This window comes from Tamandua tetradactyla, chromosome 16 (assembly GCF_023851605.1).
Source record: "Tamandua tetradactyla isolate mTamTet1 chromosome 16, mTamTet1.pri, whole genome shotgun sequence".
Classification (NCBI taxonomy): domain Eukaryota; kingdom Metazoa; phylum Chordata; class Mammalia; order Pilosa; family Myrmecophagidae; genus Tamandua; species Tamandua tetradactyla.
This window is the reverse complement of record NC_135342.1, coordinates 49477636-49494738: the sequence shown is the minus strand read 5'-3', so window position 1 is coordinate 49494738 and position 17103 is coordinate 49477636. Positions and strand designations below refer to the sequence as shown.

Sequence of the window (17103 nt, the reverse complement as noted above, 5' to 3'; positions counted from 1 at the left end):
AGATGAGGGCACGGGGGCTCCAAGAGGCCACCACCTAGCTTAGAACCTTCTTCTCAGAACAACAAGCCTTGTTCTCTATACTTGGTTTAATGTTCTACTGTCCCCATCTTGAAATTCTTAATACTTTTTTAACAAGGGACCTCACATTTTCACTTTGTGTTGGTGGCCTCATAAAGTATGTAGCTAGTTCTACCCAGGGGTAACTATTTTTGAAACATGATAGAGAGCCACTCTGTACTGCGATTAGGGTGGGATTTGGATGCCAGTAGACTTATAAAGAAATCATGGTTCCAGCAGTTTTGACAAACCATTTAACCTCTCTACACCTCAGTTTCCTCATCTGTGAAATGGCAGCAATTCTGATACCTGTGTCATAATGTTGCTGTGTGTTTTAAATGACACAATGCATGCAAAACACTCAAGATCATGCCTTCACATGGCAAGTGCTTAACATGTTGGATGTTGTTGGTCTGGATTTCCTGTGACCATGATCTTTTACAGCATATCCCCATCCAGAATTTGCAACTTGTAGCTAATGAATACTTCAACAACAAGGATTCCCTGCCTGAAATCCGAGATAGTTTCCTAGACTTGCTTGGAGATGTATTCTTTGTGGTCCCTGCACTGGTCACAGCCCACTATCATAGAGGTGAGTCTCTAAACACCCACCCCCTTCAGGGCCATAGCCGAGCAAAGCAGGTGGCTGCAGGGACCCATGTCACAGGCTGACCGGCTGCCTGCTTTGCTCTTCTCTCTCACTGATGGGGGCTTCCCAAGGATGTCCTGTCCAGCACCTAGACCTAACCAGTGATACTGACCCTTGCAATCTCTGTCTTTCAGAGTTTGGGACTGTTCATTCATTCTCCTTGTTTCTGTTCTTTCCCCTTCTTCATATAGAAAAGTCCTTCTTTCCCATAATTTTCTGGGGCCCATCCCCACATTCTTTTCTTTCTGGGAGTGTCTTCCCAAACATTTTAGCTGTAAGGGGGAGTGGAGGAATCAAGAAAGAAAACTTGACTTGTTGGGACACAAAATTTTCTTCTTTCCTTCTTTCTTTTCTCTCATCTCTCTTTCTTTCCTTATTTCTTTTCAACAAATAATTATATTATGAGCCTGGTACTGGAGATAGAGCAGTGAACAAGACAAAGACCCAGTCCTCATGAAACTCACATTCTAGTAGGGAGACACTGTTAATTAACAGGTAAATATAGAGTGTTTCAGGCGGCGATAAGTGCTAGGGAGTAAAATAAAGTAGAGAAGGGGACGGGAGTGACAGGATACTGTGAGAGGTTACTGTTTTGTTTTGTTTTGGTGTATGGTCCGGGAATCAAACCCGGGTCTCCCGCATGGAAGGTGAGTATTCTAACCACTGAACCACCCGTGCACCCAAGGCTACTGTTTTATAAAGTCTGGTAAGGTGAGAAGTGACAAGTGAGATGAGGACTGAATTTGGCAGTGTGGAGGTAGCTGTTGACACTGACAAGAATTATTTGGGTAGAATGAGAGGGTAAATCTGATTAGTTTGACTGAATCCCAATATCAATCAAAATCACAGCAGAGTTTTTGTAGAAATTGAGAAACAAGTTCTAAAATTTATATTGAAATGCAAAAAACCCTAGAATGGTTCTTGAAAAAGAATAACAAAGTTGTAGTACTTACAATACCTGATTTCAAAATTTATGGTTGAAATACAATAATTAAGGAATTCCACTGTTGACCGAAGAATAAATAAATAGAACAGTAAAACAATAGGGGGGGGGGAGAGTCCAAAAAAGTAAACCCACACATATACAGTTAACTATTTTTTGGGGGGGAGGGCACATGGTCTGGGAATCAAACCCAGGTATCCTGCATAGCAGGGGAGAATTCTACCACTGAATTACCCTTGCATACCCAGTTAATTGATTTTTTTTTGTATGCTGTATGGTGGGCTCACATTTCATTCTTTTTCCGTGTGAGTATCCCATTGTTGCAGCAGCATTTGTTGAATTTTTATATGTTTGTTTTGGTTCTGGTTTGTTGGTGGGGGAAGTGCATGGACCAGGAATCAAACCCAGGTCTGACACATGGCAGGCGAGAATTCTACCACTGAACTACCCTCACACCCCACAGTTAATTGATTTTTGACAAAGATGCTGAGATAACTCAGTGAGGAAAGGAAAGTTGGAGCTGGAATCACTGGATATATTTATGGAAAAAAAAATGAACCTTAAACCCTACTTCACAACATATGCAAAAAATTAGTTTACGTTGTATTGTAGCTCCAAATGTAAAAGTTAAATTGTACTTAGGAAGATTAAAATTTTTTTTCAAAATCACTTTTAAGGATGTCAGTGAAAATGCTGGAATAGGAAATTTCAAAAGCTCATCCCTCCACAAAAGCAGTGAATAAAATGGCAAGACTATCAGATTTAACTTTCTTGGAACTCTGGAAACTAATCAAGGATTTACAGCAACCAGGTAAATGTTAATCAAGGAAAAAACAGCTGAGTCTCAGTAAGAGAGGTTTGTGGCATTATAGTGTACCCTGGTCCTATCCCCCAGGGCTCTGCTAGGTGGCAGCCTTGAAGACAAAAGTTCACCCTCCCAGTAGAGGTTCTTAGTGCCTGAGAAATAAAACGGACTGATTGTTATATCAAATTGTAGTTTTTGTTTTGACCTATCTGGTGGCTTCCTGACCTATCAAAGGCCTTCCTTTATTTCACCTAATTTAGAACTCTTTCAGCACTAAGGTGGAAATCCAAGGGGTGTTTGTCAAGAATATTTAAAGGCAAATACATTAGCTGCCACTGCCTGAGCTGTTGGAGCAAAAAACAGAAACATCAAAAATCTTGGAAGGAAAGGCTGGAGTATGAGATGCTTTTTGGAATAAGGGCTTTGAAGAACTTCCACATATTCCTAGGAACTTGGAAGACCATAAATATGCCCAGAATGGGGCACTTGCTCAGAAAAGACCTGAGAAGGACCTAAACTCTCAACAACTCTGACTGTCCTTCAGACTCTGTGAAAGCAGGAAGTGAAGCCTAGGGTAGAGTTATAAATGGATTTGCTGAGTATTAAAGACTTGCCCAACACACACATAGAGCCCATTGGCAAAGCTGGGAGAGTCTTACTTGGTTCTAGTCATTTAAGGAAATGTTTATTGAATCATTTCCTGAGGACTAAGCTACTAAACAGAGATATCACACAATAAGGAATTCAGACTTTACATAATTAATACAGAAAAGTTATGAAACAAATCAGTAACTTATTGCAGCTACAACAAGCAGCAACAAGACCTGGGAGTGGAGAGAATTCTATTGTACAAAGCACTAAAGGAAACATGAGAATTATGTCTCACCAAATGGAGAATATCAATAAAAAGATAGAAATAAAAATGAATCAACTAGAAATTCTGGAGTTTAAAAGTATAAGAATTGAAATAAAAAAAAAACTTACAAGAGGCATTCCATGGCAGATTTGGGCAGGCAGGAAGAAAATATCTGTGAACTTGAAGATGAATTAATTGAGATTACCCAAGAGAAAAGAGATTACTTAGAAAGGAAGAGAATGAAGAAAAATGAACTGAGCCTAAGAGACTCGAAGGACGTAAGAAAACATTACAGCATGCACATATAGGAGTCCCGAGAGGAGAGGAGAGAGATAAGGGGGGAAAAAGAATATTTGAAGAAAGAATAGCTAAAAACTCCCCAAATTTGAGAAAAGACATGAATCTACACATCCACAAAGCTCAATTTACTCAAGTAAGATAAATTCAGGGATTCACACTGAGCCACACTGTAATCAAACTGTCCAAAGCTGAAGACAAAGAGAAAATCTGATAGCTGCAAGATAGAAGCAATTTGTCACATACAAAGAATCTTCACAAGATTAACAGCTGAATTCTCATCAGAAATCATGGAGCCAGGAAGCAATGGGATGACGTATTCAAAGTGCTGAAAGAAAAAAAAAAACTGTCAATCAAAAATTCTTCCATATGTAGCAAAACCATCCCTCAAAAATGAAGGAGAAATTAAGATATCCCCAAATACACAAAAACTGAGATTGTTCATTGCTAGAATGCCACCCTAAAATAAATTCTAAAGGGAGTCCTTCAGTCAGTAATGTAAGGACAGTAGACTGTATCTCAAATCCACACAAAAAAAGGAAAAACACCAATAAAGTTACCTATATAGGTAAATATAAAAGTCAGCATTAATGTGTTTTGCTATGTAACTGCTCTTTTTATATCCTATGTGATTTAAAAGACAAGTACATAAAACAATAATTATAAATCAGTGTTGATGAGTGCAAAATGCATAAAGATGCACTTTGTAAATAACATAAAGGGGATAGAGCTATATAAGGACAAAGTTTTGTATATGACTAAAATTAACTTGATATTAATGTGAACTAAGTGTTATAATTTAAAATGTTAATTGTAATCCTCAGGGCAAGCACTAAGAAAATAACTAAATGAAACAATGTTAATAGATTGAAGGGGGGAACACATGACCACTGTAATTAATGCAGGAACAAAGCATTTGACAAAATCCAACACTCTTACATAGTAAAAACACTCAACAAACTAGGAATGGAAGGGAAATTCTTTAATCTGGTAAAGGGCAGCTACGATAAGCCCACACCTACTTAGTGGGGAAAGATTGAAAGCTTTCCCCTTACAATCAAGAACAACACGTGGATGTTTGCTCCTCCTATATCTATTCTACATTGTTTCTACATAAACAAATTTAGCAAAGTTGCAGGATACAAGATCAATAAACAAAAGTCAACTATGGTTCTATATTGTAACAATGAATGATCTGAAAGATGAAATTAATAAAACAGTTATATTTATCATAGCATCACAAAAGAATAAAATACTTAGGAATAAATTTAACCAAGGAGATGCAAGACATGTACACTGAAAACTATGAAACATTGTTGACAGAAGTTAAAGACCTAAATAAATGGGAAGTCACCTCATGTTCATGGATGGCAAGACTTAATGTTACTAGTTGTCAGTACTCCTCAAATCAATGCAATCACAATAAAAAGTTCAACTATCTATTTTGAATAAATGGACAAGCTAATTTTAAAATTCACATGGAATTGCAGTAATAGCCAAAACAATATTGAACAAAAGAGCAAAGTTGGAGGAATAACACTTCCAGATTTTAAAACATACTACAAAACTGGAATAATCAAAATCAGCATGGTACTGTCCTTAGACATATAGAATCAATTGGATTGAATTGAGAGTCCAAAAATAAACCCATACATCTATCACCAATTAATTCTTTGCAAAAGTGGCAAGACCATTCAATGAGAAAGACAAGAGTCTTTTCAACAAATGGTGCTGGGACAACTGGATAGCCACATGCAAAAATACTGCTATGAACATCAGTGCGCCAGTGTCTGTTTGTGTTGTTGCTTTCAGCTCTTCTGGGTATATACTAAGTAAGGTATTGCTGGGTGCAATTTTCACACCCACTGAATGGCTATAAAAATTGGAAAATGACAAATGTTGGTGAAGATCTTGAGAAATTGAACTCTTACACATTGCTAATAGGAATGGATAAACAAATTGTGTTATATTCATGCATGGCATACATGTACACAACAGGAATGCATCTCAAAAAGATTAAGCCAAACACAAAATAATATATACTTTCTATTATTTCATTTACGTGAGTTAAAGAACACAGAAAATTAATCTATGGTGATAGAAATAAGAACATTGATTGCCTCTTGGGGAAGGGATGACTAAGGAGGGAACTTTTTGGCGTGATGGGAAATGCTCTGTATTTTGATTGGGATGGTGGTTACATACGTGTGTATACAGTTGTAGAAATTCATCAAACTACACTTAAAATCTTTTTTTTCATTATGCATAAATTTTATTTCAATTAAAGGGAGAGAGTGAAATAAGAGGAAGTGGAGATAACGAGTATAGGGCTTTTCTACCACGGATTATTGCTGGAAGGGAGGCAGAGAAATGAAAAGGGAAGATGAGACAAAAAGTGTGAGTGTTTCTGTGTATACATGTGTGTTTGCATCTGTGTGCTTGTGCATGTGCATATGTGTGTGTGGACATCTGGGCACACACTTGTTTGCAGGTGTATATGTGCATGCGTGTATGTGTTTTAATGGAAGATTTTGAAGTACATTTGTCTACTGATGGTGATGATCCAGTAGAGAGAGAAAAGTTGGTGTTGGGGAGACAGAGAGGGGAGATTCCAGAGCAAAGGCCATTAGTAGAAGAACAGTGAGCCAATGTAGGATTCACAGAATGTCTTGGAAGCAGGGAATTAATCTTGTTCTGTTTGTCTCCAGCCAGTTGAACCAGGATCAATGAGAGGAAGTAATAAAGCAGTAGATGTTGGCTCATTATGAAGAGGTAGTGAGCTCCTGGTCACTAGAGGTGTGAGAGCTGCTGTAGTAGGAAATTCCAGCTACAAATGGTTGGTAAGGGGATGTTAGTTTGGATTAGGTCAACTCTTGCCTCTGAGCTGTCCCAGCCATGGATCCATGAACCCAAGCCCAGAAGGGTGGGGATGCATAAGCAGCCCAGCTCCCCTACACACATGCCCCTGACACAGGTCTTTCCTGAATTTTGTCAGATGCTGGTGCACCTGTGTACTTCTATGAGTTTCAGCACCGGCCCCAGTGCTTTAAAGACACGAAGCCAGATTTCGTCAAAGCAGACCACGGTGACGAAGTCCGCTTTGTCTTCGGAGGTGCCTTCCTGAAGGGTGACATCGTCATGTTCGGTAAGGGACCGGCCTTAGGGGTTCTGCTCTGGTAGGAATCTGGGGCTTATGAAGACGTGGGGAGAGACCAGAGTCCCCACTGTGAACGTGAAGCTCTCCACCACCCGACCACTACGCTTCCCCCTGCAAGACGGATGGTTTGGAATTTAACCACCTTGTATGGTTTGGGGATACAGCCAATCTTATTTTAAGAGAACAAGATGAAAAGAAGCTGCCAACATTTGTTTGATAAGCGTCTTTTTTACCAAAGTTTCTAGGGGCAGATACTTTTTTCCTAATGAGAACCACTTTTTTCTCACTGACCACTGGTTCTTTTCAGAGCTCCTGAGCTTTAAAAGGCAGTGACTACATTTTCACAATTCCAGCCCAAAGTGGTTTAGGTCCAAATTTCCTAATATATATGCCTGTGAGCCATCTGTAGTAATGTTAGTTCATAGATTCCTGAATTTATGAAGTATTCAGTGCTTAAAATAATAAACCAATCAGTTGAGATTATTGATAGAAGAAATTACAAGAACTGTACACAGGGACTATCAGCAAAATATTTAGTTAAAAAAGTTACACAATGCAAACCCTTCACTGATTCATGCTGGCCTCTACAGTGAGGACAGAGCTTCCTTTATAGAGTGTGTTTGTGCACTGGGGTTTATTCATTTATTTCATTTATTCATCCTCATTTTTAAAATACAGGTAATACTAGAACTACTTCCCAGGGTTATCATAGGATTGAATTAATAAATTCTTATAAAATGCACAGCGAATGCTTAGTAAATGTTACCATTATTATTATTGAGCAACCGTTACTGAGCCTGTGCTATGTGATGACACATGGACTCTCCCAACTGAGAAAAAAGTTACAACATACTTATGAAAGAGTTAAAGTTCTTGATATCTAAAGAGCTTCAAAATAATGCAAACAGAACAGTCCAGTAGAAAATTGGGTAACGGACATAAAGAGACAATTATGGAAAATAGAACAGTTCTCATACCAAGAGAGTTGCAAATTAAACAAGGCTAAAAATCACTTTTCCTCAATCAGGTTGGGAAGGCCGACACATTTGGAAACACAATGCATTTGAGCAGCTGTGGGGAAACAATCGCATATGTTACTGGCAAGCCCTATGAAAACATAAAATGCATATAGTCTTAGCCCTTCCACTTCTAGGATTTTTTTGCATAATCATAGTTTCACATATGCAAAAATGCACATGCACACTAAAGCATTGTTTTTACCAGCGAAAGATAGGAATAGAATACTTCAAGATCCATCATTAGAATACTGGATAAAAGAATTATATATTTATATATAATTATGTAAATACATATTTATGTTTAATATATTTATATATTACATATTAAATGTAATTAAATAGAACAACATTAAATAGAACAATAAATGTCAATAAAGGGTACCTGTGACAAAATGGAACTATCTCCTAGTGAAAAGAACAAGATTCTGGATGTGTCTAATAGGCTATCAAATATGTAAAACGATGTTTGCTTATATAATTGTATGTACCTACCCTATCTTCAGAAGGATATTCAAGAAACTAGTAACAATGGGTTGTCTCTGAAGCTGGTATTTGGGTATCTGGAGGGAGGAGATAGGCAGGAAATTTATTTTCATTAGATACCCTTTCTGCATTTTGGATTTTGTACTTTGAGCAGGTATCACCTTTTCAAATAAAGAAATACAGCTGTTAGTTGCAAGAGAAAGAGAGGGAGAGATACCATCTCTGTCCCCAAGGAAACGTCAGCCTCATGGGAATGGCTGGAAGAGTAGACAGGAAGACGTCTGCAACCTCCACCATTTGGAAGCCATAATTCCCTGGGCAGGTCACCGTTGTGCTGAGCCTTAGTATCTGCATATACAAAATGGGTACGATATCTTGGTAGACTGGTGAGGATCCAATGGAAAAGAGTTGTGAAAGGGACTAATCAACTGTAAGGGCCCTTGGACCTCTGGGGGGTTCACTGTGAGCCACTCAATTTTGTGGTTATCTCCTTCAGAAGGAGCCACAGAGGAGGAGACACTGCTGAGCAGGAAGATGATGAAATACTGGGCTAACTTTGCTCGGACCGGGTAAGTACCTTTGGGCCTCTTCTCTAATGGGGTGCTTGAGGATAAAAACCTCACCCATTTCTGCTCTCACTTCCAGGGATCCTAATGGAAAAGGCTTGCCTCCGTGGCCAGCCTACAATCAGAATGAGCAGTACCTGCAACTTGATTTGGACATGAAAGTTGGAGAGAGATTGAAGGAGCAGAGAGTGGAGTTTTGGACCAACACTCTACCCCTGATACTGTCCACCTATGGAGCGCTCCTTGGTCCTCTTCCTTCCTTGATCTTCATTTCTCTGCTCTTGCCTTTCTTTTTCTCTTTTGCTCCTTGAGAAATTATCTTACTGTGCTTTTGCTTTCCTTGTGCTCCTGCAATTTCTCCTACAATCATTGGCCTGGTTCTGAGTTTGGCTCCTTTGTCTGTGGATCTTGGTGGGAACCAGTTACTTTTGGTGATGTTTTATAGACTTGGGCATGATCTTTATGGAATTCTTTTCAACAACAAAAAAGACAATTTGCCTTGGAAGACTATCACATTTCTTTAATAAATCTGCAGGAGAGCTGGCCTATCAGCTGGCTTAATAACAATCTTATTGCTCATATGAAATAAAATCAAAATGTACAATATATACAGGGAACAGAAAAACTATCTGCCCTGCTCCTCATTCAGCATCCAATGCAAAGCAGACTCACTACCAGGGAGAAGCAGTCTGCATGGGCATGTCACCAAAAATGTGTGTCCCCAACCCCAATCCAGGGATATTACTTGGCCTGAACTGGGTCTCTATTCTGGCTTAGCAGGATATGTGGGGATGTGAGGAATATGCTGGAAAACCTTCTCAGCACTGGAGGCCAATCATCATTCAAGGTCAAGGACCCAGAGGTCAAACACCAAGCAGTAAGGGCCAGCTCAGGGACACCAAGAAGAACAGAGGATTCTCTTATGTCTTATCTCTGGGGTTGAGACGAATCCATCATTCAGTAAATCTACATTGAGTGCTGACTGGTACCCGGCCTGTGCTGAGCCCTGGGTATAGAGTGGTGATCAAATACATGGCCTTTATCATGTGGTGAGGAAAAAGGCATTAAACTCTTGCACAACTGAATATCTTATGACACAAATTAAGTGCTACTGAGGAAAAATAAGGGGTTTTAAGAAAGTATAACAGGGAAACCTAATTTAAATTTATGTCTTACAAGTCTCTCTGTGGGAAAATAACATTTATATTTTAAAAAGATGAATGCAAGCTAGCCAATGGATCAGTAGGGAGAATGTTGAATGAAGCACTCTTACCTTTTCTCACAATAGTCATGTAATTCATCTCAGTAATTGGTGTTTTCTTGTGATTGACTACATAGGACTTGCATAGAATAGGAGAATTTCTGAGATGTCCATAACTTATAGTTCATCTGGGCCAGAGACTCCAACTCATGACCTGAATTGCTCTATTCAGCCAAAATGGTAGCAAAAATGTTTTTGAATTAGCTCTAAGGCCCTATTCTCAGCTTCCCCAGAAAATTCGGGAGATCTGGCAATACTGGGCTGCATTCCCATGTGGCAAGCAGGGCTTCTGCCAGGCCCTATGGCAACTTTGTCCAAAGTTGGAGAAGGTACTTCTTCCTCAAGACCTGTACAACCATCTTCCAGGCAACTTTCATGATAATTATGTCTATGATGTTAAGGGAACCACCCTGAAGTGGTACCTTTGTGCAGTGCACAGCCTGCCCAACTGTTCAGTGTGACCCAGTGGGGCATCCTGGTGGGAACTGAGTAAAGACTGCCGCCCCTTTCAAAGGCATGAGCTCTCAACCTTTCATAGTCTTCAGCATCTTCCTTTGTCTTGTGCCTGACTATTGTAGAGAACTGTCAGGGCGCAGTCTGTCCTTTGTGCCTGTGACTCACAAATATACCCTGTGCTTGGGACTGGGTTAGCCTGTTCCAAGGGAGTGCCTTGAGGTAAACACATCCCCTAGCAGAAAATGGACTGTGCATATATTCCCTCCCCTTTGCCTGAGGCATATGTAAAGATTCACTGGAGACAGTCTGGCTAAAGTATGTCCATTTTATGGTACTGGTATGTCTGTTCCTGGCAGGATCCCTTCACTATGACATATGGTTTGGGTAGAACAAGTCCCAGCATCAGCCAGTGGATTGAGACCTGCTGGCCATGGGGGATGACATGCACTAATGAAGACAGGCTTGCTTTGTGTCTTCTCTATGTGAGTAAAACACTTTTTCATCAATGCTGATGTGTCATGCTTTTGCTGATGACCTCAGCACCTGCACTGGAATGGGTTGACATCTCTTAGGTGCCTTTCTGACTAACAGTTTGGCCCAGTGAGCAGGGTGCCAACAGTCTGACACTGACCCAGTTCACTCACCAATATCAACTCACTCCTGAAGGTGTTTAAGTTTGGACCTTTGACTTCTTGTTTTACAATAAGCTGCAGAGAGACTAAGGGATTTATTCAAAATCGCCCAGCGAGTTAGAGACAAATCAAAACCAGGCCTTGGCTCTCTCATATCCCAGAGCAGGACTTCTCCTGCCTTCCTCAGCAGATAATTGGGAGAGATCAAGTTGTCCCTGGTTTAGATGGTTGTAGGAGGGGTGGATCAGCCACACTTGGGTTGCTCGATTCATAGAAGACGAGGGGCCAAGCTATACGCAAGCAAGCTGGAAATTCACTTGCCTCTACAGCTGCAGAAGCCCAATTTCTACATTGATATTTGGCAAAACTAACAGCTAGAAAACTCCACTCAACTCATTTTTAAAAATACAATTGTATTAAGTGACATTACTTCCATCATTTATGTACTGCTTGCGTTCCCAGCACCCTTGAATATAGTTCTAATTTTGGCAAATGTCTTGCTGGGGAGAGCACATTTCCAAGTTATCAAGATACAGGGTCCTTTTCCCCTCTTGTTTCTATCTACATGCAATTAGATATTTTATCTATTTAAAGTTGAAACATTAATGTCATTTGGCAGCCGGCTTTGTTCATTTAATTCAGGGTTTTCTACTAGGGTGTAAGTAGAAGAATAACATAAGGGGGTGCTTACCCAGGCCACTATCCAATCCAATTGAAGCAGAATCCTCTTGGCTGGGATTGGAAATTTATATTTCCAGTTTTCTGGCATTCTCATGCACATCCCTGATTGACAGCTGCTAGGTCTTGATAATATTATGATATGTGTATTTTCCAGGTTACTAGATGATCTCCAGAAATTCTGCTTCACTCTCTGCCTGGTGTGTCATGATCTCTTTAGCCATTTTCCTGATTCTGGGAACTTGGGGGCCTAATCGGTGAGCAACTTCGGGAATGAGGACACAGACTGTGCCAAAAACTATGTTCTTTCTTAACGACTCTTCTTCTGTTTTATAAATTCACGTTCCTAAATGCTCACGTCACTTCACATCCTCACTAGCAATGTGAGTGCGTATCATATCCCACAATCACATCTGCTTTTCCACTATTGTAAAACCGCAAAACATTTAATCATCTATGATTGCTAATAAAACAGTTTACTTTTCCCAGAAAATTCGTATGGTTTCAACAAGCTTTGATCTGATTCATTAAACCAAAACGAGACAAAATTCTTACTGGCAAACCGAATGAGCCTTTTCTGCTGATTTCCTCCTGTCCTGCAGAGGGCAGCATTACAACGTGGAAAAAGAGCTTCTTTCCCTTCTGAGAGGTTTCTGGAGTGGTGATGTGATATTGTACAGAAACCTGAAAGGAAAAGAGAACCACACAAAAATCATTTGACAACCAATGCCGTATACTATTGTTCCTTTTCTCTGCCTGTAATGTTTGAAAAGAGGGAAAGATTCATTTCATTACCTGAAAATTCTGGCTGAAACGACTTGAGTCATAGGTAGCACCGGGGTTGGCAGTTTTTGTTTTGTTTATCTCATTTTGGGGGGGTTCCCATCAAGTCCCAAGGAGCTCGCCTCAGACGAGCTTAAGGAGTCCCTTCCCCTGGGGTGCTCTGTCCATTCTTCTCATTTTACCCAACCCTGAAAGCCAGCTCTTCCTCTCAGCCTCTGACCCTGCAAGACACCCACTTGCACCCAGTTCCCTCTGGGCAGAGGTGAGGGAGAAGGTGCCGCACAGGTAATGCATCTACTATACAACCTTCCTTCCCCCAGCGGAGACAGAGCTCATTTGGTCTGTGCTCTGCTCAAAACTTGGGCTGAATGTGTCTCATTTTGTTCCCTGGGAAAGAAGGGGAAAGGAAGAGAAAGAGCTGCCTTAACATGTGATTATATAAAAACACAAGGAAATTCAGTGGTAAAGAGCTCACTGTGCTCCGAGCATGGTTTGCAGCTCAGGTTGGGCCTTAAAGTATGGTGGAAGGGTGGGCATTGTGGGCAAGGAGCCAGTCCAGGGGGGCAGCAGTGCTGGTGTTAGCAAGGCTACTGCCTTGGATGCCAAAGGAATAGCTTGTATACCTTGACCATTAGGAAACAGATGCTTTGCTTTATAGGGGGATGATGGGATAATTTATCTCTATTACCTATTGATCTATCGATCAATCTGTCTATGTCTGTCTATCTATCTATCTATCTATCTATCTATCTATCTATCTAATCTATCTATCACCTATCATCTGTTTGAGCTCCTTTATATAATTGTACTTGAAAGTATATTTACCTCCTGAACTTTTCATGTATAAGAGCCAATGTATCCAAAATATACTTTGGACCAGCTTAATCTGTTAGCACATACAATAGAATCAAAATTTCATTGCCAAAATTGATCGTTTATAGTCATCCTATAAGTATAACTTATATGATCTTCAGTAACTTTATCTGTATCGATCTTGTCTCCTCAGTCAGATAATAAGTCTTAATAACTTTTAAAAAATTTTAGTACAAAATTTTTGTCTTTTTAATAAAATGTAATAATCATACTGGGAAGAATATATACATATAAGCATAACACACATATACATAAATATGATTTATATTTCAAATGAATTTTCATTAACTGAACACATTTGTGTAACCAAGATCAAGAATAATATTACCAGCATCACAAAAGATATCTTGAGCTCAATTTCAGGCCCTGTCCCTTTTTCCACCCCATCCAGCCACAATGGAAAAATCACTATCCTGACTTCTAGCGGTAGATGTCAACTTTTCTGGGTTTCATACTTTATATAAAGAGAATCATGTACTCTGGCATCTAGCCTCTTTCTCTCAACATTATGTTTGTGAGATTCATCCATATTTTGTATGTGACTGGTGGCTCATCCCTGCTGTATAGGCAGTTTTGTGTGAATATATAATAATTTATCCATTATATTTTTATTGGGCGTTTGAGAAAAATGAATATTGTAGAACACATGCTTTTGTGAATACATGCCTGTGCTGTTATTGGATATATCTCTAGGAGTGGCTTTGCTGGGTCATGGGGGTTTGCATAAAACAAATTTAGTAGACACTCCAAAAAGTTTTCCAAGGTAGTTGAATCAATTAGCCCTCATGCCAGCAGATGAAGAGATGAAGAGATTTCCATGTTGTTGTCAATACTTTGTATTTTCTCAAGGACTGATGCGCTCTTTTGTTGTTATTCATCATCATATATTTCCTTGCTTGGCTGTTATATTCAACAATAGATTATCAAAATTGCATTCCTGAAAATAAATTGCATGGACAAGTGGACCACTGATGATCAGTCAGTAAAATAAGGGCAGGGCACCCTTGTTCACTGTCATGACCACTCACTGGGTGACAAGGCATTGGTTTCATCAAGAGCCATAGTTACTTCAGTCCTTTCCTTGACCAACAGGGAAAGGCATCCTTTCGACATGTGGATATCCGAAGAGAAATTGTTCACATCTGCCCCGGTCCTTGGAGCTTTTTTATAATTAGGTGCTCAGACTCCCTGGGTTCAGTCCAGTCTTAGAACTGGCTGAGGCAAGAGGGGCTGTGGGACACTTTGGCCTGGGAGTGGATTCCAGATGGGAGAGGCGCACTCCTCATGAATGTAAGTGGGGTACCTGCACCCTTACTTCCACAGATGTCTTGTATCTCTAATCCCAGAGGACCTCCTCCTACCTCCATTTTGAATTTGTTTGCTTGGGGGCTTCCTTCTCTCTGAATGCTAATTTCCACTTTCTCTGGTCTGAAAGCAGTTATCACTGCTCTGTCGTCCTTCCAGCTTCCAAAATTCTGTCATCCGCCCCCCTCCATTCTGTTTGTCCATGTGGGATTTTCCTTTAAAAACTTTATTTTACCATCATTTTAGAAGAAAGTAGAAATAAATGCATGTCTGATCCCCCTTTTTAAATAGAAAGCTATGAACTGCTTTTTAAATTTTTTTAGTTGATATATATTATATATTCACATGCCATGTAATCATCCAAAGTGTGCAATCAGTGGATCACAGTCAATACCATCATGTAACTGTGCATTTATCATCATAATAGACTTTCTTTTTTTTGCATATGTGAAACATAACATATCTACCAGAAAAAGCGATACATTTCAAAGCACATAGCAACAATTAGTTGTAGAATAGATTCCAGAGTTTGGTATCGGTAACAATTTCACAATTTTAGGTTTTTGCTTCTAGCTACTCTAAGATACTGGAAACTAAAAGAAATACCAATATAATTATTCAGTAATCATGCTCATTTGTTAAACCTGACTTTCTCTGTATAACGCCACCATCATCTTTGATCTTTCTCCCGCTCTTTAAGGGTATTTGGGCTATGCCCATTCTAACTTCTTCATGTTGGAAAGGACTGTCAATAGTATGGGACAGAGGGATGAAGCTAGCTGATGTTCTGGAGAGGCTGGCCCCTCTGCATTTCAGGACTTATCTGGTTCAGGGACCCATCTGGAGGTTGTATGTTTCTGGAAAGTTAACCTAGCGCATGGAATCTTTGTAGAATTTTCTATAACACCTTAGGTTTTCTTTGGATTGGCAGGAATGGTTTTGGTTGGGGTTTGGCAAGCTATGATAGTTAGCAATGTCTAAAGAAGCTTATGTACAAGTGACCTCAGAGTAGCCTCTCGAGTCTATTTGAACTCTCTCAGCCACTGATACCTTATTTGTTATACTTCTTTTCCCCGTTTTGGTCAGGATGGTTTTGTTGATCCCACACTGCCAGGGTCAGGCTCATTCCTGGGAGTCATCTCCCACGTCACCAGGGAGACTTTCACCCCTGGATGTCATGTCCCAAGTAGGGGGTAGGACAATGTTTTCACTTGCATAGTTGGGCTTACAGAGAGAGAGTGAGGCCACATCTGAGCAACAAAAGAGCTTCTCCAGAAGTAACTGTTAGGCATACCTATAGGTAGGTTAAGCTTCTCTGCTACCTACATAAGCTTCACAAGAGTAAACCTCAAGAGCAAGGGCTTGACCTAAAAATATGGAACACTTCAGAAATTTGCATGACATCCTTACACAGGAGCCATACTAATATTCTCTGTATTATTCCAATTTTAGTATATGCAGTGCTGAAGCGAGTACCACACTGGTTTTTCTTATTTTATTTTATTGTTTGAACTGCTTTTTAATGAACACTTAAAAACAATATTATATATTGTGTTACTTAGCGTGAATATTTAATTATTCAGCCATTTACTAGTGTTAGCCATTTAGGTTATTTCGTATTTTTCACTGCTGCTAATATCACTGAGGAGAACATCTGATATGTACATCTTTGGGCTTATAGGATTATTCCTAGTCAGAAAATAGCTGAGACAAAGGAGGAGATGCTTCCTTTAAATGTTTGGATGGATCTTGCTAACTTGCTCCAGGAAATTTGTTCTAGTTTATTTAACACCTACACAAAGGAACTCTTTGTCAGTATTCTTGCCAGTGCTTACCAGTACCACGCAAAGAGTAACAGTAAAAATCTTTGCCAATTTGACAGATGTGAGTAGAGTATACTGGTTTTACATTTCGTGTCTCGGTGTGCACGCGTATAGGTATGCTGCAATGACAGCTTTGTGTGTGTGTAGCTGGAAGACCCGTCAGACCCTAGTAGATGCCAGGGGGGAAGGGGCCTGGAGGGTGGATATGTGGACTGACCCCCACTTCCCCCCACCCCACACCTCTGATGTGCTCCTGCCTTGTGCCCATGGAAAGACAAGCAGGGACAGAATAGACAATGGTCTGGGGAGTCTCAGAAGGTCTACGAATGTCCCCCAGCTAGCAACCAGCTCATTAGGCATTCTAGAACTTTCATGCCACCAGTGACCTAAAATGAGCATGGAGGGCCAGCATCAATAGATCCTGGGATTAGGAAAAACCTTTGTGCAGTTTTTTAGCTGC

The 17103-nt window shown here is 40.0% G+C and overlaps 1 protein-coding gene and 1 non-coding gene across 2 annotated transcripts in view; one reads left to right on the top strand and one right to left on the bottom strand.

The window, feature by feature from the left end:
- The window catches only part of CES5A (carboxylesterase 5A), a 33960-nt gene extending 21669 nt beyond the window's left edge, over nt 1–12291 (top strand). The window contains exons 9-12 of the mRNA XM_077132481.1: nt 502–649; nt 6603–6752; nt 8763–8835; nt 8912–12291. Coding sequence (XP_076988596.1) covers nt 502–649; nt 6603–6752; nt 8763–8835; nt 8912–9143 — 603 coding nt within the window. The 3' untranslated portion in view covers nt 9144–12291. The remainder of the gene's footprint in view (nt 1–501; nt 650–6602; nt 6753–8762; nt 8836–8911) is intronic.
- A 3898-nt stretch (nt 12292–16189) lies between these two features.
- LOC143660433 (U6 spliceosomal RNA) lies at nt 16190–16296 on the bottom strand. The gene has a single exon (XR_013164037.1). It is a non-coding gene; the product is annotated as a U6 spliceosomal RNA (small nuclear RNA).
- Between the last annotated feature and the right edge of the window lie 807 nt (nt 16297–17103).